This window comes from Triturus cristatus, chromosome 12 (assembly GCF_964204655.1).
Source record: "Triturus cristatus chromosome 12, aTriCri1.1, whole genome shotgun sequence".
Classification (NCBI taxonomy): Eukaryota; Metazoa; Chordata; class Amphibia; order Caudata; family Salamandridae; genus Triturus; species Triturus cristatus.
In genome coordinates, this window is record NC_140595.1 from 744,047,488 (window position 1) to 744,067,483 (window position 19,996).

At 52.8% G+C, this 19,996-nt stretch overlaps 1 protein-coding gene across 4 annotated transcripts in view; it reads left to right on the forward strand.

Annotated features, from left to right (window-relative positions):
* The window catches only part of KCNAB3 (potassium voltage-gated channel subfamily A regulatory beta subunit 3), a 379,854-nt gene that overhangs the window by 185,137 nt on the left and 174,721 nt on the right, over nt 1-19,996 (forward strand). For 2 of the 4 annotated variants that reach the window (XM_085636866.1, XM_085636868.1), the window contains exon 1: nt 7,401-7,791. The exons of the other annotated variants lie outside the window; for them this stretch is intronic. In XM_085636866.1, coding sequence (XP_085492992.1) covers nt 7,544-7,791 — 248 coding nt within the window. In that variant the 5' untranslated portion in view covers nt 7,401-7,543. Of the gene's footprint in view, nt 1-7,400; nt 7,792-19,996 lie in introns of those variants that run through there. 4 annotated transcript variants of the gene reach the window in all.

Genomic DNA, 19,996 nt, shown 5'->3' on the forward strand with positions numbered 1-19,996 from the left:
CATAATCTTGAAGAAGAATCTCTAAGAGCTTGTACTGTGCTTGCCTCCTGCTGAAGTCTCAGGGATACAAGACTTCACCACCATCTCCCCATTACATTTCCTTGCTGCAAATTCTGTCTGCAGAAGCCTGCGTGTTGTTGGGAGCTGGAAGCCCGACTCAACAAGAAGGAGCATGTCGCATCCCCAGCTCTTGCCGTCTAATCATCGAAGAAGTGTCGCCACCGCAACAGTCGCCGTTGCATCACCGGAGAAGCGTGTCTCAGTCGCAGCTGTTTGTCGTCGAATCCCCGGAGAAGCATGTCGTCACCGCAAGGGTCGCTGTCGCATCACCGGAGAAGCGTGTCGCAGGGCCTGTCACAGCTCAGAAGTTCCAGAGTCACCGCACAGCTGTTGGGCATGCATGCATCACTTTCATGTCGTCGCATCGCTCCAAAGACTCCAACTTGTCGAATCGCACCGGATCGTCGCATCGAGGCGCATTCTTGTCGCATCGCAACCGGGACGCACCATGAGATCGTCGCATCACCTCCTCTCCGGTAAGGAACCGACGCATCACCTACTTTGCGCAAGCACTGAGGAACAGATGCATCACCTCCCCCGAAGCAAGAAATCGACACATCGTTCTCCCTGCAAACCTTTTGTTTATCTTGCTTACACATCCTAAGGTACTTTTTGAGAAACATGTTGTATTTACCATCTAAAGTGAGCTATTTCTGCCATCTAAAAGTCATTTTCTTAATACTGTATTGTGGATTTTTGTCATTTGGGTTTTGTGTTAAGTCTATATAAAGAATACTTATTTTTAGAAAACCTGTGTTGTGTCCATCTGTAGTTTTCACTGTATTACTGTATGTGTTCACAATTGCTTTACACACTGCCTCTGAGATAAGCCTTCCGGCTAATGCCAAGCTACCACAGGGTTGAGCAGGGGTTATTTTAGAAGTGTAGCCCCCTTATTCTGACTGGAAGCAAGGGTCCCTATTTGGACAAAGGTGCAAACCATTGCCAACTAGAGACCCCCAGTTCTAACAGTGCCCCTGCAGCCAATTTGCCCACTGCTACTGGGGCCTGTACTGTGCGTCGTGTCTAATAATTTTGCATTAAAATTGCCTCCCAGGCAAATGCCTGTAATAAATGTCATAAAATGCCTTTATGACAGTCTAACTTGGTGATAATATCAAATAATTTTAGAAGATTTCCATTGGGTGTCGAATGGAAATCATTATTATAAGAATTAATTAATTAGGAAGAGACGCCCCTTTTATATAAGACTTGGAAATTGTTGCTTTTGGAGCATAGGGCCTTAATGCTGCCACCTGCGATGGTATTTATCCAAATTGATAAGCCCCCCAAGGGTCGGCCAGACTTGGGGATTGGGGCTACAACAATATGACATTCAAACCCATCAATATGGAGTTCTTGAGTCGCCAATGTCTCTTGGAACATAACTATGTCCTGCTGTCTTACCAGTTTTAACCAGTCTGGGTCCCACAACCTAGACTGGAGGCCAGCCACGTTCCAAATCAAGATGCTCAGATCTGCATCAACTAAGATCTTGGATGGCGTTTGTTGATCATTGGTCTTAGTTGCGGGGAAAGGGAGCACAAGCCCAAAGGGAATATCAAGGAGTTCCAGAGAGGGCGATAGTCAGTCCTGGGTATCAAGTTCAGATAAGGCCTGAAACCTGTTATGTAAAATAGGGAATGCACGCTCATTTGCAGGGGGCCCCGAAATTGGTTTGTAAAAATAACCCAGCAGTAGGAGACAGATGTTAGTGCTGTGGTTAAGTGTTGACTCACAAGATCTCTGTACAGATCACACCATGGATGGCTTGCGGAAATTAATCACGATGCATTCGCTATCTATATTCTTGGGGGACGTGCCAACCCACCTGACTCTGTGGACCATGATAAATTCATTCATGTCATGTCATCCTGTTCTGTGTTAGCCAATCCACACATTTATTGCGTAGGTCAGCCCAGGACTCCCTCTGGTCCCTCATGAAGGTTGGAACACCAGCCAACACTAGCACAGACGCGAAGGTGGCCGGGGGCAGGCTTAAAACATCTGGGTTAGGCCTTAGGTGATTTCTACTCAGGGTATCTATTGTGCTCCTGCTTGGGTTGCCTGGCACCATTCCAGCATGTGTGGAGTCAGCATTATTACTACGCCTTTGATTATGGTCGAAGGGGCAAAGTTATAGCTGGGCCATCTATTGGTAATATGCCGCTCTTTAGATCGAGGTTTGATGCTGCATTGGACCTGGGTATGAAACAATCCCTAACTTGTCTGCATGTAAAGCATGCGCTGCTGCCGGGAGAATTGACAAGTGAGGGAGTAGCCGGGGCAGGGGCGGTAGTGATGGTAATTGGGCATTGGCTATCGCTAGCAATAGGTCCAGCCCCCGGGGCGGCCGTGGGTTGTGCTGTCACCACCGGCAGGCCAAGCTTTCCCACAGCAATGTCTAACTGGTCTAAAGGTTCCACATTCGGAGGTAAGTTTGCAATCTAGCAAATCATTAATTCGCTTATGCACAGTGCCAATAACAATATTAGCGATAGCATCTCCCCCCCCCCGCCCCCCCCCATTGTCTGGCAATGCCTCAGTCTGTGTGCTGATGGAGCGGTGCGAAATCCCACTTAATCCTTCCTCTGTGATGCCAGTGCTTAGGGGTGACTGCATCCATGCGGACAAACAGTTATGAGATGCGCCCATTCTGGGTGATTGTTTCCTTTTGACGCAAACAGGTTTCCTGCACTTCCTCTTGCATTTGGCAATCTGGTTTTCCACAATTGTAGGAGTGTTAGTGGTGGATTGAGGCTTGGGTATGTTATGGCCAGATGAACTCGCACTAACATGCAAGGTATTAATAGTGCCGGAGTTATGGAGCTGCAGGGAGTCCTGTACAATTGCAGGGCCCGAATCAAATGAAAAGTCAAGATCGGGTGGAGCCCCTGTGGGTTGTGAGTTAATCAGTGGGCCCTCATTACCCAAAGACAAGCAGCGTTCAGTAAGTTCGATTTCCCCTGATACAATGTTAACCACCCTTTCAAGCATGCTATTGATGCTGCTGGTAATGGGGCGAGCACTTGCTGACCCAATGCACTTCTCCATAGTCTGTTTAAAATGATTCGTAGCAGCCAGGATGAGCGAAAAGAATAGGCCTGAAAAGCACTCACCTCGTTGCGACTGACAACTCAAAAGGGATGTGGCCCTGCCCTGCCTCTTCCTGTCGCTGATGGGCGCAGACGGGCCCGCCCTTGGCCTGGGCTTTGCCCGGGCATTCCTGCATGCGTCCCGTGCTGCGGAAGTGCTGGCGGGCTTTTAAAGCACCTCCAGGTTCAGCTATGTCTCGTTGGCAGCAGCGGCCGCAAGGAAAGCTGCGATCCTTAGTCCTGGCCCCAGAAAACAGCCCCAGCAAGCAGTAAGGAAAAGCGACCCTCGCTGCGGGAGTGCTGGCGGGCTTTTAAAGTGCCTCCAGGTCCAGCTGTGTCTTGTTGGCGGCAGCAGCCACAAGGAAAGCTGGGACCCGTAGTCCTAGCCCCAGCAAACAGCAAGCAGCCCCAGCAAGCAGTAAGGAAACCGCCCCACGCTGCGGGAGTGCTGGCAGGCTTTTAAAGCACCTCCAGGTTCAGCTATGTCTCGTTGGCAGCAGCGGCCGCAAGGAAAGCTGGGACCCGTAGTCCTAGCCCCAGCAAACAGCAAGCAGCACCAGCAAGCAGTAAGGAAAAGCGTCCTTCTATCAACAGGCCCACATCAATTGTGAAGCCTGTGGTAGATGGATGTGGGATGTGTCTGTGGCCAGCCCTCGAAGAAGTGGCTGGTAAAACTAGTACCAGCTGAGACACTAGAACATGCCCAGCAGGACACTACACTTCTCCCAAACTTTATTGAACAACAAAACAAAGTCCAACCTGTGGGAATGAATGAAAACAACTAAAACAACACATTCTCATAGCCTCGAGAGGCAGTCCGCAGGACAGCTGTGGACAGGAGCAGCTGGGAGCACCCAGGCGTCTTGGCACTCAGCCATAGTTTAACCAGAACCCCTCTGGACACAAACGCTGTGCTGGCGAAATCCGGATCCCTCTGCTTCATGTTAGTTGGGTGACAGTCCACCTATGTGATGGTGATCAATTTGGTATGCTCTTGCCATGATGAAGTGGATTTTAAAAGTTCAAAGTTCATCATCAGGAGCATCATGGAACGAACTGTGGAGCTTTCTCCAGTGGGTGTCTTAATGCTATGTAGGGGTTCTACTCTATTGGGATATTGAGATACTATGTTGTTGGTTATGGTGATGCCCAAGGCACTGATGGATGCGTTTGCCATATGGATGACCTGGACGACAGGTGGTGCTGACTCGCCTTGAGAGAGGATCACTAGGGGACTTCTCAGCCATGTATCTCGGTGTCTTTGCTGGTGTTGTTCTTCTCCCTTGGCACGTGCGATCGTGACCTATCTCAAGCAGTCGATGCTTGGGTACTGACGGCCGCACTGGGAAGCATAGGATAGAGACGTTGTTTGCGCTTGCTGGCGGGTTACGTTTGGTTCTCCCGCTGTGCTGTTGCCAGGGACGTCGCTGTGCCTCGGTGGCTGGCGTGTGTCTGGGGGTGCACTCTTGTAGAGGTGCGAGTCCTCGGCGCTTCACCAGGTAGGGGCTTTGCATGGGCCCTGGCATACCTTGTTGGGCCAGGACTCGTTCGTCCTCGGCATCCAGCTGCTGGCATTGCCGTTGTTACTCTGCGCACCTTGCTGAGCATGCATCACTGACCATGCGGACAGCGAAGATTTGGAGATTGTCTTCACCTTCTGGGTACAGTTACGGGCCAGCTTTTTCTCAGGCTACGTGCCCACTTCACACGGACAGGCAGCTGCACCAGTGCTCATGAAGCCATAACACCCCCTTCTTAACTGCAGTTGAGGCACGAGGCGGCATGCATGTGGGGTCAGTCCCCTTGTTGCCATTGTAAAAGTGGTGGCTCGCTTTGGGCAAGCTGTGGGGTTGTGGGGTTGGGCGGGGGAGGGGCAGGGGAGGGGCAGGGTTGTGGTAGTATGGTAGTAAACTCGGACATACGACGGAACGGAGGAACGTAATAATTACTTATTACGTTCCTCCGTTCCGTCGTATGTCTGAGTTTAATACCCCCCACCCTGCCCCTCCCCCACCTCACCGCCCCACAGCACGCCCTATACGAGCCACCACTGCATTGTAAAATTGTGGGCTCTAGGTCCACATGCTTGGTAGCAACTGACGCAGACACAGTGGTGATGCTTACTTAACGGGACACGAGCATGTGCACTCGGTCCTTTTATTAGCTGGCCCACATCACTTGTGATGCCTGTGGTGGATGAGTTGGGGTGTGTGTGGCCAACCCTCGAAGGAGTGGCTGGTCAAATTAGTACCTGCTGAGACACTAGAACGTGCCCAGCAGGACACTGTAGGGGTGCACTTAGTGGTCGGTTTGGTGTCCAGTATATGGCTGAGCTCTGGGATTTCAGTGGTAAGTGGCTCTGATTCACACTAACTGGGCCCAGTACCTCTGACTGCCCCAGGGGCACCTGAAAAAGTTCCAATACAAGGGTTAAGTATCAAGAGCAGTGAGTGCTGAGGAGAGAGGGCTAGAAGAGAATGAGGGGCTAGGGAAGGCAGGGGCTGCTAAAGACTAAGATATCGAGTTAGAAAAAGGAAATCAGAGTCAGGAGAAGCGAGAGAGTGAAACCGGGGTGAGGCAATAGGGCATGTGCTGCAGAGCAGGCAGGGGGGCAGAGGCTGCTGGAGAAAGAAGGTGGCATAGGAGTAAAGTTGTGACTGTTAAGGGGAGAGGTAGGAGTAAAGGCACGGAAATCAAGGGCTGCTGAAGGAAAAGCAGGGTACAGTGGAAAAGCAGGGACTGCTGTAGCTAGAGGGGACGACGGGAAAAGCCGGGAGAACAGAGACTGCTGAGGAAAGTGGGGGGCAAAGGTAAATCGGGATCTGACAAGGAGGGACAGGTGTAAAGGGACGACCGGGAATAACCAGAGGAACAGGAGAAGAGCAGGTGGAGGGAAAGAGAGAGGAAAGGCACAGGTGCCCGGTTAAATACCCCGCCCTCACCCCCCCCATACCAGTCGCCCTGCAGCTCACGCCCGTGCTTGGCTGCAGCAGGTGATGGTGTGCCTCCTCTGCGTGGCGTGATTGGCGCTATACACAATAATATTAAAGAGCAGTGATATCGACCGCTGACGCGAGAGGCGATGGGCCGACGCCCCGCCCCGCAGAGGTCCGCTGGGGGTCCGCGAATGGGACGGGGAGGGGCTTCATGCTAATGATGCCGCGGCGGAGGCTCTGGACCAGGGGGAGGCTGCGAGAGCGCGCGCTCTGCAGCGGAGACCCTCATCTCAGCGGATGAGCCCCTTTTAGCCGGCTGAGCCCCCCATTTCCCTAGTGGACCCCCTCGTCTCCCTGACAGACCCCGTCTCAGGCGGCAGACCCCCTCATTTACCAAGCGGACCCCCTGTTTGGCGGCTCAGCCTCCTTGGCAGACCCCATTTCTGGCATCCGTGACTGCACCGTTCTGTGGCGCCTGAGTCACCCCGTCTCCTGGCAGCCCCCTCTCTCTGCGGCTGAGACCCCTCGTCTTTGCTGCAGTGACCGCTCTCTCTCAATAGAAGAGACACTTCTCTCCGAACCCTGCATGCGTTAGACCCCCGTCTGCCTACGAGACGGAGCCCTCTTTTCTTGACCAACTCTCCCTCTAGTACGGAGCCCCCTCTCCTCTTCAGAGCCCCTCTCCTCTAGTGATAAAGCACCCTCTATTTTTTACTGACAGGTCAACCCCCCCCCCCCCCCCCCTATGTAACAGGCTCCTATCTTTGGGCGACGAGTCATTCCCCCTTTTTTAAAACAGCGCACCTCTCTCCTCAACAGAGCTCTTTCTTCTCGAACGAGCCCCATTTTTTGAGACAGAGCACCCACCTCTCCGCGACAGAGCCCATCTACCTTCAAGACAGAGCCCCAGTCCCTCTTCAAGACACAACCCTCTTCCCTTCTCACGACAGAGCCCCCTCGCTCCACGACAGAGCCCCCCTCTTCACGACAGAGCCCCCTCTCTCCACGACAAAGCCCATCCAGCTTCACGACAGAGCCCTCTTCTCGCTTCTCGACAGAGCCCTCTTATTGCTTCTCGACAGACCCTACCCCCTCACGACAGAGCCCCCATCGTTCCTTCCTTACGACGGAGCCCACCTCCTCCTCACGGAGTGACCTGGGACTGCAGGTGGGCGGCCAGGCGCCGAGGGTATCTGTCCATCACCCGGACCCCCACCACCCCAAGCCCACCCCTACTATCTGCCGAGACAGCCTCTAAAATCTGGACTGACCCGCAGTGCCTTCGCTCAACATACCGACTGTTTTACAACCGTGCCTTGTAAAATCTTATATCCCTAGAATCGTGGCATAAAATTCCTAGTGGACCCTCGAGTACCCTATATAAATTCCTGACTATCCCGCCAAGGCACCCTATACAATCCCGACTACCCCGCGAGTGCACCCTATGCCGCGATGCAGGTGTCGATCGCCTGCACCGAGCAGACCATGCGGAGCCGCAACAGCGATGACCGGCTGTGCGGCAACCGGCCGGCGGCCAACCAGAACGGCAGCGGTGGCGGCGGTGGGGGCGGCGGCGGCAGTCACCCCAAATACCGCACCGTGGCCGTGGTGACGCGCAACCTCAACCACCACCTGGCCTACCACCGAGGACCCATCATCCTGCGCGAGTCCACCGGCCGGGCGACCGGCATGAAGTACAGGTAATGGGGTAGGCTTAGGGAGCTCTATAGCCGAGGGAAGCTTGTACTGCTGTCGGTATGTGAGGTGGGCTTGCACCGCTGCCCTCCTGTACCGTGTCTGTCCAGGGGACGAAAGAGGGTGGCACTGCGCTGGCTGTGCAGTGTCCTCTGTGGGAGAGGAGCCGGGACATGTGCTGCTACTCCTATACCAGTTGCATGTGTGAGAGAAGCTTGCACTGCTGTTAGTATGTGAGGTGAGCTTGCACTGCTGAACTCCAGTGCAGTGCCTGTCCAGGGGACGAGCGAGGGTGGCATTGCGCTGGCTGCGCAGCGTCCTCTGTGTGAGAGGAGCTGGGTCATGTGTTGTAAGTGCTGTACGTGTTCGATGTGTGAGGGAAGCTTGCACTGCTGTCAGTATGTGAGGTGAGCTTGCACTGCTGAACTCCAGTGTAGTGTCTATTCTGGGGGTGAGAGAGAATGGCATTGGTGCTGGCTGTGCAGTGTGCTTCTCTGTGTGAGAGTAGCTGGGCCATGTGCTGTGAGTGCTGTACATGCTCCGTGTGTGAGAGAAGCTTGCACTGCTGTCTGTATGTGAGATGGGATTGCGTCTCTGCCCTCCAGGGCAGCACCTGTTCCGGGTTCGAGAGAGGGTGGCATTAGTGCTGATTGTGCAGTGCGCTTCTCTGTGTGAGATCAGCTGTGACATGTTCTGTGAGTGCTGTACGTGTTCCATGTGTGAGTGAAGATTGCACTATTGTCTGTATGTGAGGTGGGCTAGCGCCGCTGCCCTCCTGTGCAGTGCCTGTTCCGGGTGCGAGAGAGGGTGGTATTAGTGCTGACTGTGCAGTGTGCTTCTCTGTGTGAGAGGAGCTGGGCCATGTGCTGTACATGCTCCGTGTGTGAGAGAAGCTTGCACTGCTGTCTGTATGTTAGATGGGATTGCGTCTCTGCCCTCCAGGGCAGCACCTGTTCTGGGTTCGAGAGAGGGTGGCACTGCACTGGCTGAGCATTGTCCTCTTTGTGAGAGGAGCTAGGACATGTGCTGCGAGTGCTGTATGTGTTCCATGTGTGAGAGAAGCTTGCACTGCTGTTGGTATGTGAGGTGGGCTTGCGCTACTGCCCTCCAGGGCAGTGCCTGTTCCGGGTGCAAGAGAGGGTGGCATTGTGCTGGCTGTGCTTCTCTGTGTGAGAGGAGCTGGGCCATGTGCTTCGAGTGCTGTACCTGTTCTGTGTGTGAGAGAAGCTTGCATTGCTGTCTGTATGTGAGGTGGGATTGCGTCTCTGCCCTTCAGGGAAGCACCTGTTCCAGGTGCGAGAGAGGGTGGCACCGCACTGGTTGAGCATTGTCCTCTTTGTGAGAGGAGCTAGGACATGTGCTGCGAGTGCTGTATGTGGTCCATGTGTGAGAGAAGCTTGCACTGCTGTCGGTATGTGAGGTGGGCTTGCGCTACTGCCCTCCAGGGCAGTGTCTGTTCCGGGTGCAAGAGAGGGTGGCATTGCTCTAGCTGTGCTTCTCTGTGTGAGAGGAGCTGGGCCATGTGCTTCGAGTGCTGTACCTGTTCTGTGTGTGAGAGAAGCTTGCATTGCTGTATGTATGTGAGGTGGGATTGCGTCTCTGCCCTCCATGACAGCACCTGTTCTGGTTGCGAGAGAGAGGGTGGCACTGCGCTGGCTGTGCTTCTCTGTGTAAGAGGAGCTGGGCCAGGTGCTTCGAGTGCTGTTCCTGTTCTGTGTGTGAGAGAAGCTTGCACTGCTGTCAGTATGTGAGGTGAGCTTGCGCCACTGTCCTCCATGGCAGTGACTGTTCCGGGTGCGAGAGAGGGTGGCATTGCGCTGGCTGTCCTTCTCTGTGTGAGAGGAGCTGGGTCATGTGCTTCGAGTGCTGTAACTGTTCCGTGTGTGAGAGAAGCTTGCACTGCTGTCTGTATGTGAGGTGGAATTGCGTCTCTGCCCTTCAGGGAAGCACCTGTTCCAGGTGTGAGAGAGGGTGGCACTGCGTTGGCTGAGCATTGTCCTCTTTGTGAGAGGAGCATGTGCTGCCAGTGCTGTATGTAGTCCATGTGTGAGAGAAGCTTGCTCTGCTGTCGGTATGGGAGGTGGGCTTGCGCTACTGCCCTCCAGGGCAGTGCCTGTTCCGGGTGCGAGAGAGGGTGGCATTGCGCTGGCTGTGCTTCTCTGTGTGAGAGGAGCTGTGTCATGTGCTTCGAGTGCTGTACCTGTTCCGTGTGTGAGAGAAGCTTGCACTGGTGCTGCATGCAGGGCCAGTCCTAAATCAGATTGACGGGGTCAGAGCCCTGGGGAAAAATAACATTTGGTGTTTGTTGTGGGGACGGGGTGCAGTATGACTGCAGGAGGTGTGAGGAAGATGGGAGAAAGGCAGGGGGTAATGGGGTGCTAACAGTTACGATGAAGTACTTTAAGGCTCGACTACAAAGTTTTTAACGGGACCTGATTGAGACCAAGTGGGATGGACGAGCTGCTGTTCACATGATGTTAAGTGAGATGGCTCCCTGCTGCGCCCCTCGGAATATTGGCGCCCTGGGCCTGGGCCCAGCTCGCCCATGCCCAAGGCCGGCCCTGGTTGCAGTGCTGCAACTGTTCTGGGTGTGAGAGAAGCATTCATTGGTGCTGTGAGTGCTTTCTTTATCCTTGACTGAGAGAGTCTGGCACTGGTAGTGCGAGTGCTGTACTTGTTCCACATGTGGGACAGGCTAGCACTGGTGCTGCATGTGCTGTACCTGTTCCATGTGTGAGAGAAGCTGGCGTTGGTGCTTTGAGTGCTGTACCTGTTCCACGTATGGGAAGAGCTGTCACTGGTGCTGTGAGTGCTTTCCCGTTTCTGTGTGTTGTAGAAGCTGGTTCTAGTGCTGCAAGCGCTGTACCTGTTCCATGTATGAGTGAATCTGGCACTGGTGCTGTGAGTCCTTTCCCTTTTCTGTGTGTGAGAGAAGCTAGCACTGGTGCGGCTTGCGCTGTACCTGTTCCATGTGTGAGTGGGGAACAACATTTACAACACAACTTTTACAACGCACTACACTTACAACGCATTTTTTACAACGCAACATCCATTACAACGCATTCCATTACATAGCATGACACTACAACGCATTTTTAAAAACTACCTTTACAACGCATTCCATTACATCACATACTACCTTTACAACGCATACCATTACAACGCATAATATTACACTACACTATCCAACACTTACCCTACTGTTGCACCCCCTGGAGTTAGAATAGTAATTTTTACCCCTACACTATCCAACACTTACCCTACTGTTGCACCCCCTGGAGTTAGAATAGTAATTTTTACCCCTATACTATCCAACACTTACCCTACTGATGCACCCCCTGGAGTTAGAATAGCAATTTTTACCCCTATACTATCCAACACTTACCCTACTGTTGCACCCCCTGGAGATAGAATAGTAATTTTTACCCCTATACTATCCAACACTTACCCTACTGTTGCACCCCCTGGAGTTAGAATAGTAATTTTTACCCCTATACTATCCAACACTTACCCTACTGTTGCACCCCCTGGAGTTAGAAAAGTAATTTTTACCCCTATACTATCTAATACTTACCTTAAATGCAATTTAATATTATGCGTTGTAATGGTATGTGTTGTAAAGGTAGTATGCGATATAATGGAATGCGTTGTAAAGGTAGTTTTAAAAAATGCGTTGTAGTGTCATGCTATGTAATGGAATGCGTTGTAATGGATGTTGCGTTGTAAAAATGCGTTGTAAGTGCATGCGTTGTAAAAGTGTGCGTTGTAACGACATACATCCGTGTGAGTGAAGCTGGTGCTGTGAGAGCTGTACCTGTTCCACGTGTGAGAGAAGCTGGCACTGGTGCTGCAAGTGCTTTCCCTTTTCTGTGTGTGAGAGAAGCTGGCACTGGTGCTGCTTGTGCTGTACCTGTTGCACGTGTGAGAGAAGCTGGTGCTACAAGCGGTGAATCTGTTCCATGTGTGAGAGAAGCTGGCACTGGTGCTGTGTGTGCTGTACCTGTTCCATGTGTGAGAGAAGCTGGCATTGGTGGTGTGTGCGCTGTACCTGTTCCACGTGTGGGAGAAGCTTGCACTGGTGCTGCGAGCGCTGTACCTGTTCCATGTGTGAGAGAAGTTGGTGCTGCGAGCACTGTACCTGTTCCATGTGTGAGAGAAGCTGTCACTGGTGCTGTGTGTGCTGTACCTGTTCCACGTGTGGGAGAAGCTAGCACTGGTGCTGCGAGCGCTGTACCTGTTCCATGTGTGAGAGAAGCTGGTGCTGCGAGCACTGTACCTATTCCATGTGTGAGAGAAGCTGGCACTGGTGCTGTGTGTGCTGTACCTGTTCCACGTGTGGGAGAAGCTAGCACTGGTGCTGCGAGCGCTGTACCTGTTCCATGTGTGAGAGAAGCTGGTGCTGGTGCTGCGAGCACTGTACCTATTCCATGTGTGAGAGAAGCTGGCACTGGTGCTGTGTGTGCTGTACCTGTTCCACGTGTGGGAGAAGCTAGCACTGATGCTGCAAGCACTGTACCTGTTCCATGTGTGAGAGAAGCTGGCACTGGTGCTGTGTGCGCTGTACATGTCCCACATGTGGGAGAAGCGAGCACTGGTGCTGCGAGCGCTGTACCTGTTCCATGTGTGAGATAAGTTGGTGCTGCGAGCACTGTACCTGTTCCATGTGTGAGAGAAGCTGTCACTGGTGCTGTGTGTGCTGTACCTGTTCCACGTGTGGGAGAAGCTAGCACTGGTGCTGCGAGCGCTGTACCTGTTCCATGTGTGAGAGAAGCTGGTGCTGGTGCTGCGAGCACTGTACCTATTCCATGTGTGAGAGAAGCTGGCACTGGTGCTGTGTGTGCTGTACCTGTTCCACGTGTGGGAGAAGCTAGCACTGGTGCTGCGAGCGCTGTACCTGTTCCATGTGTGAGATAAGTTGGCACTGGTGCTGTGTGCGCTGTACGTGTCCCACATGTGGGAGAAGCGAGCACTGGTGCTGCGAGCGCTGTACCTGTTCCATGTGTGAGATAAGTTGGTGCTGCGAGCACTGTACCTGTTCCACGTGTGAGAGAAGCTGGCACTGGTGCTGTGTGCGCTGTACCTGGTCCACGTGTGGGATAAGCTGGCACTGGTGCTGTGTGCACTGTACCTGTTCCACATGTGGGATAAGCTGGCACTGGTGCTGTGTGCGCTGTACCTGTTCCACATGTGGGATAAGCTGGCACTGGTGCTGTGTGCGCTGTACCTGGTCCACGTGTGGGATAAGCTGGCACTGGTGCTGTGTGCACTGTACCTGTTCCACATGTGGGATAAGCTGGCACTGGTGCTGTGTGCACTGTACCTGTTCCATGTGTGAGAGAAGCTGGCACTGGTGCTGTGTGCGCTGTACCTGGTCCACGTGTGGGAGAAGCTGGCTCTGGTGCTGTGTGTGCTGTACCTGTTCCACGTGTGGGATAAGCTGGCACTGGTGCTGTGTGCGCTGTACCTGTTCCACGTGTGGGATAAGCTGGCACTGGTGCTGTGTGCGCTGTACCTGGTCCACGTGTGGGATAAGCTGGCACTGGTGCTGTGTGCACTGTACCTGGTCCACGTGTGGGATAAGCTGGCACTGGTGCTGTGTGCACTGTACCTGGTCCACGTGTGGGATAAGCTGGCACTGGTGCTGTGTGCACTGTACCTGTTCCATGTGTGAGAGAAGCTGGCACTGGTGCTGTGTGTGCTGTACCTGTTCCATGTGTGAGAGAAGCGAGCACTGGTGCTGCGAGCGCTGTACCTGGTCCACGTGTGGGATAAGCTGGCACTGGTGCTGTGTGCACTGTACCTGGTCCACGTGTGGGATAAGCTGCCACTGGTGCTGTGTGCACTGTACCTGTTCCATGTGTGAGAGAAGCTGGCACTGGTGCTGTGTGCACTGTACCTGGTCCACGTGTGGGATAAGCTGGCACTGGTGCTGTGTGCACTGTACCTGTTCCACGTGTGGGAGAAGCTAGCAATAGTGCTGTGAGTGCTTTCCCTTTTCCATGTGTGAGGGAAGCTGGCACTGGTGCTGCTTGTACTGCTATCGCACAAAAGAGGGCCTGACAAAATGTATAGACCAGCCGAGGACGACTCCCCTTTTATCGTAATCAAAAACTACAAATAAGGCCCCCGGGTCAGAGTGATATGGAGAAGTGATGGTATGTCCCTTTATAGGACGGTTTCCCTCACTCACCCGAAGATGGCATGCCTCGTCATAGGGTAACCTCCTCGCATTGTGAACCTGGTCACTGTACACAGATGTTATCATGTTTTCACATGATGTTGAATGTGATGGATAACAATTCTGCATCCAAAACTGTACCAACAAAAATCATTAAGAATAACATGTTGAAACTTTGGAGTGAGTGCATTGTTTAAATTATGCATGATATCTTTAAAAATGTCTTGCTTTCAGGTAATACACCTACCAGTGGATCTCTGGCTGAGTGACAGTTCACCCCAACCACTGGTTTTGTATACCATCAAAAAAATCTTATTTTATGATTTAGTATGTTTTTAATATGAGCCATACTATATGTGTTTCATTTTGGTCCTGAGGAAAGCCTCCACACCTCCACGAAGGGCATTAGGCTGAAACATGTCGACCTTTACTGCTCTATGACAGGTTGAATACCCTCCTGTCATAGCTTTTGTTTTTAGCCCTGACCTTAGGATGCCCCAATAAAGTTATTGGCGTAACTTGCAGTTTTATCTCACACATTTTCTTTCCTTCTCATTCCTCACCAAACCCTGCTCATCTATAGGTTTTAGGATACCGCTTTCTAACACTGAAAACATCCCTGAGCTCCTTCCCTGCAGAGAGGAGGTTGTAGCTCGTATTGTGACCATGTTCACAGTGCGAGGAGGTTACCCTATGATGAAGCATGCCATCTTCTGGTGAGTGAGGGAAACCGTCCTATAAATGAGACACACCAGCACTTCTCCATATCACTCAAACCCAGGGGCCTTATTTGTGGTTTTTGCTGCTTGTGCTGTACCTGTTCCATGAGTGAAAGAAGCTGGCGCTGATGCTGCAAGTGCATGTCTGTTCCACATGTGAGATCAGCTGGCGTTGGTGCTGTGAGCACTGTACCGGTTCCACGTGTGAGATTAGCTGGCACTGGTGCTGCAAGTGCTGTACCTGTTCCACATGTGAGAGAAGCTGGCACTTGTGCTGCAAGCTCTGTACTTGTTCCACATGTGATAGAAGCTGGCACTGGTGCTGCAAGTTCTGTACCTGTTCCACATGTGAGATAAGCTGGCACTGGTGCTGTTTGTGCTGTACCTGTTCCACATGTGAGAGAAGCTGGCGCTGGTGCTGCTTGTGCTGTACCTGTTCCACATGTGAGAGAAGCTGGCGCTGGTGCTGCTTGTGCTGTACCTGTTCCACATGTGAAAGAAGCTAGCAGTGGTGCTGCAAGCGCTGTACCTGTTTCACGTGTGAGAAGCTGGCACTGGTGCTGCGAGCACTGTACCTGTTCCACATGTCAGAGAAGCTGGCTCTGGTGCTGCAAATGTTGTACCTGTTCCACGTCTGAGAAAGGCTGACACTGGTGCTGCGAGCGCTGTACCTGTTCCATGTGTGAGAGAAGATGGCACTGGTGCTGTGAGCACTGTACCTGTTCCACGTGTGATAGAAGCTGGCGCTGGTGCTGCAAGCTCTGTACCTGTTCCACATGTGAGAGAAGTTGGCACTGGTGCTGTGAGCGCTGTACCTGTAACACATGTGATAGAAGCTGGCGCTGGTGCTTTGAGCGCTGTACCTGTTCCACATGTGAGAGAAGCTGGAACTGGTGCTGTGAGCGCTGTACCTGTTCCATGTGTGAGAGAAGCGGGCAGTGGTGCTGTGAGAGCTGTACCTGTTCCACGTATGATAGAAGCTGGTGCTGGTGTTGTAAGCGCTGTACCTGTTCCACATGTGAGAAAAGCTGGCACTGGTGCTGCAAGCGCTGCGTCTGTACCAGGTGTGAGAGAAACTGGCGCTGGTGCTGTGAGCGCTGTACCTGTTCCATGTGTGAGAGAAGCTGGCACTGGTGCTGCTTGGGCTCTACCTGTTCTACATGTGAGAGAAGCTGGCACTGGTGCTGCAAGCTCTGTATCTGTTCCACATGTGAGAGAAGCTGGCACTGGTGCTGTGAGTTCTGTACCTGTTCCACATGTGAGAGAAGCTGGCACTGGTGCTGTGAGCTCTGTACCTGTTCCACATGTGAGAAAAGCTGGCACTGGTGCTGCAAGTGCTGTGTCTGTTCCAGGTGTGAGAGAAACTGGTGCTGGTGCTGTGAGCGCTGTACCTGTTCCATGTGTGAGAGAAGCTGGCACTGCTGCTGCTTGGGCTGTACCTGTTCCACATGTGAGAGAAGCTGGCACTGGTGCTGCAAGCTCTGTATCTGTTCCACATGTGAGAGAAGCTGGCACTGGTGCTGCAAATTCTGTACCTGTTCCACATGTGAGAGAAGCTGGCACTGGTGCTGTGAGCTCTGTACCTGCTCCACGTGTGAGAGAAGCTGGTACTGGTGCAGTGAGCTCTGTACCTGTTCCACGCGTGTTAGAAGTTGGCTCTGGTGCTGTGAGCACTGTACCTGTTCGACATCGGAGAGAAGCTGGCAGTGGTGCTGCTTGGGCTGTACCTGTTCCACATGTGAGAGAAGCTGGCACTGGTGCTGCTTGGGCTGTACCTGGTCCACGTGTGAGAGAAGCTGGCACTGGTGCTGCTTGCGCTGTACCTGTTCCATGTGTGAGAGAAGCTGGCGCTGGGGCTGCTTACGCTGTACCTGTTCCATGTGTGAGAGAAGCGGGCGCTGGCGCTGGTGCTGTGAGCGCTGTACCTGTTCCACATGTGAGAGAAGCTGGCAGTGGTGCTGTCAGCACTGTACCTGTTCCATGTGTGAGAGAAGCTGGCACTGGTGCTGCTTGGGCTGTACCTGTTCCATGTGTGAGAGAAGCTGGCGCTGGTGCTGTGAGCGCTGTACCTGTTCCACATGTGAGAGAAGCTGGCAGTGGTGCTGTCAGCACTGTACCTGTTCCATGTGTGAGAGAAGCTGGCACTGGTGCTGTGAGCGCTGTAACTGTTCCACGCATGTTAGAAGCTGGCTCTGGTGCTGTGAGCACTGTACCTGTTCCACATGAGAGAGAAGCTGGCACTGGTGCTGCTTGGGCTGTACCCGTTCCACGTGTGAGAGAAGCTATCCTGATACTTTGAGCCTAGTACCTGGTCTTGTTCTTGTGCTGCACTGGTGCAGTGTACCCATTCTGTGTGAGAGAGTCTGGCTCTGGGGATGCAAGTGGAACAGCTGTGCCGGATTTCAAAACATCCATTTATTGCAATGTATCCTTTTGTTGTGAGGGCACCTTACTCCACAGATGCCTGTTTAATGCCTGCTGTGCGTGACAGAAGTTGCACGGTGTGCTGTCTCTGTGACATCTGTTGTGAAGGAAGCTTACACTCAAAGTTTTATATTTGGTCTATGTGTGAGAGAAGCGTTCTCTTCTGTTCACCATCCTGTGTCCGATCTGTGTTTGAGAGAAGCTTCCATTGTTGCAGCCAGTGCCTTGCATCGTCTGTGTGTGATGGACTCTTGCACTGGTGCTGCGGATGCTGTAGCTGTTCTGTATGAGATGGACTGGTGCACTGGTGCTGCGGATGCTGTAGCTGTTCTCTGTGTGATGGACACTTGCACTGGTGCTGCGGATGCTGTAGCTGTTCTCTGTGTTACGGACTCTGGCACTGGTGCTGCGGATGCTGTAGCTGTTCTCTGTGTGACGGACTCTTGCACTGGTGCTGCGGATGCTGTAGCTGTTCTCTGTGTTACGGACTCTGGCACTGGTGCTGCGGATGCTGTAGCTGTTCTCTGTGTGACGGACACTTGCACTGCTGCTGCGGATGCTGTAGCTGTTCTGTATGAGATGGACTCTTGCACTGGTGCTGCGGATGCTGTAGCTGTTCTCGGTGTGACGGACACTTGCACTGGTGCTGCGGATGCTGTACCTCTTCTGTGTGTGATGGACGCCTGCACTGGTGCTGTGGATTCTGTAGCTGTTCTCTGTGTGACGGACTCTTGCACTGGTGCTGCGGATGCTGTATCTGTTCTGTATGAGATGGACTCTTGCACTGGTGCTGCAGATGCAGTAGCTGTTCTCTGTGTGACTGACTCTTGCACTGGTGCTGCGGATGTTGTACCTCTTCTGTGTGACAGACTCTTGCACTGGTGCTGCAAATGCTGTAGCTGTTCTCTGTGTGACGGACACTTGCACTGGTGCTGCGGATGCTGTACCTCTTCTCTGTGTGACGGACTCTTGCACTGGTGCTGCGGATGCTGTACCTCTTCTGTGTGACAGACTCTTGCACTGGTGCTGCAAATGCTGTAGCTGTTCTCTGTGTGACAGACTCTTGCACTGGTGCTGCAGATGCTGTAGCTGTTCTCTGTGTTACGGACTCTGGCACTGGTGCTGCGGATGCTGTAGCTGTTCTCTGTGTGACGGACACTTGCACTGGTGCTGCGGATGCTGTAGCTGTTCTGTATGAGATGGACTCTTGCACTGGTGCTGCAAATGCTGTAGCTGTTCTCTGTGTGACAGACTCTTGCACTGGTGCTGCAGATTCTGTAGCTGTTCTCTGTGTGACGGACTCTTGCACTGGTGCTGCGGATGCTGTACCTCTTCTGTGTGACAGACTCTTGCACTGGTGCTGCAAATGCTGTAGCTGTTCTCTGTGTGACGGACACTTGCACTGGTGCTGCGGATGCTGTACCTCTTCTGTGTGTGATGGACGCCTGCACTGGTGCTGTGGATTCTGTAGCTGTTCTCTGTGTGACGGACTCTTGCACTGGTGCTGCGGATGCTGTACCTCTTCTGTGTGACAGACTCTTGCACTGGTGCTGCAAATGCTGTAGCTGTTCTCTGTGTGACAGACTCTTGCACTGGTGCTGCAGATGCTGTAGCTGTTCTCTGTGTTACGGACTCTGGCACTGGTGCTGCGGATGCTGTAGCTGTTCTCTGTGTGACGGACACTTGCACTGGTGCTGCGGATGCTGTAGCTGTTCTGTATGAGATGGACTCTTGCACTGGTGCTGCAAATGCTGTAGCTGTTCTCTGTGTGACTGACTCTTGCACTGGTGCTGCGGATGCTGTAGCTGTTCTGTATGAGATGGACTCTTGCACTGGTGCTGCAGATGCTGTAGCTGTTCTCTGTGTGACTGACTCTTGCACTGGTGCTGCGGATGCTGTACCTCTTCTGTGTTTGATAGACTCTTGCACTGGTGCTGTGGATTCTGAACCTCTGCTGTGTGTGACAGACTCTTGCTCTTCTTTGTGTGACAGACTCTTGTACTGGTGCTGCGGATGCTGTAGCTGTTCTCTGTGTGATGTACTCTTGCACTGGTGCTGCGGATGCTGTAGCTGTTCTCTGTGTGACGGACACTTGCACTGGTGCTGCGGATGCTGTACCTCTTCTGTGTGTGATGGACTTTTGCACTGGTGATGTGGATTCTGTAGCTGTTCTCTGTGTGACGGACTCTTGCACTTATGCTGCGGATGCTGTAGCTGTTCTCTGTGTGACAGACTCTTGCACTGGTGCTGTGGATGCTGTAGCTGTTCTCTGTGTGACGGACACTTGCACTGGTGCTGCGGATGCTGTACCTCTTCTGTGTGTGATGGACTCCTGCACTGGTGCTGCGGATGCTGTAGCTGTTCTCTGTGTGATGTACTCTTGCACTGGTGCTGCGGATGCTGTAGCTGTTCTCTGTGTGACAGACTCTTGCACTGGTGCTGCAGATGCTGTAGCTGTTCTCTGTGTTACGGACTCTGGCACTGGTGCTGCGGATGCTGTAGCTGTTCTCTGTGTGACGGACACTTGCACTGGTGCTGCGGATGCTGTAGCTGTTCTGTATGAGATGGACTCTTGCACTGGTGCTGCAAATGCTGTAGCTGTTCTCTGTGTGACAGACTCTTGCACTGGTGCTGCAGATGCTGTAGCTGTTCTCTGTGTGACTGACTCTTGCACTGGTGCTGCGGATGCTGTACCTCTTCTGTGTTTGATAGACTCTTGCACTGGTGCTGTGGATTCTGAACCTCTGCTGTGTGTGACAGACTCTTGCTCTTCTTTGTGTGACAGACTCTTGTACTGGTGCTGCGGATGCTGTAGCTGTTCTCGGTGTGACGGACACTTGCACTGGTGCTGCGGATGCTGTACCTCTTCTGTGTGTGATGGACTCCTGC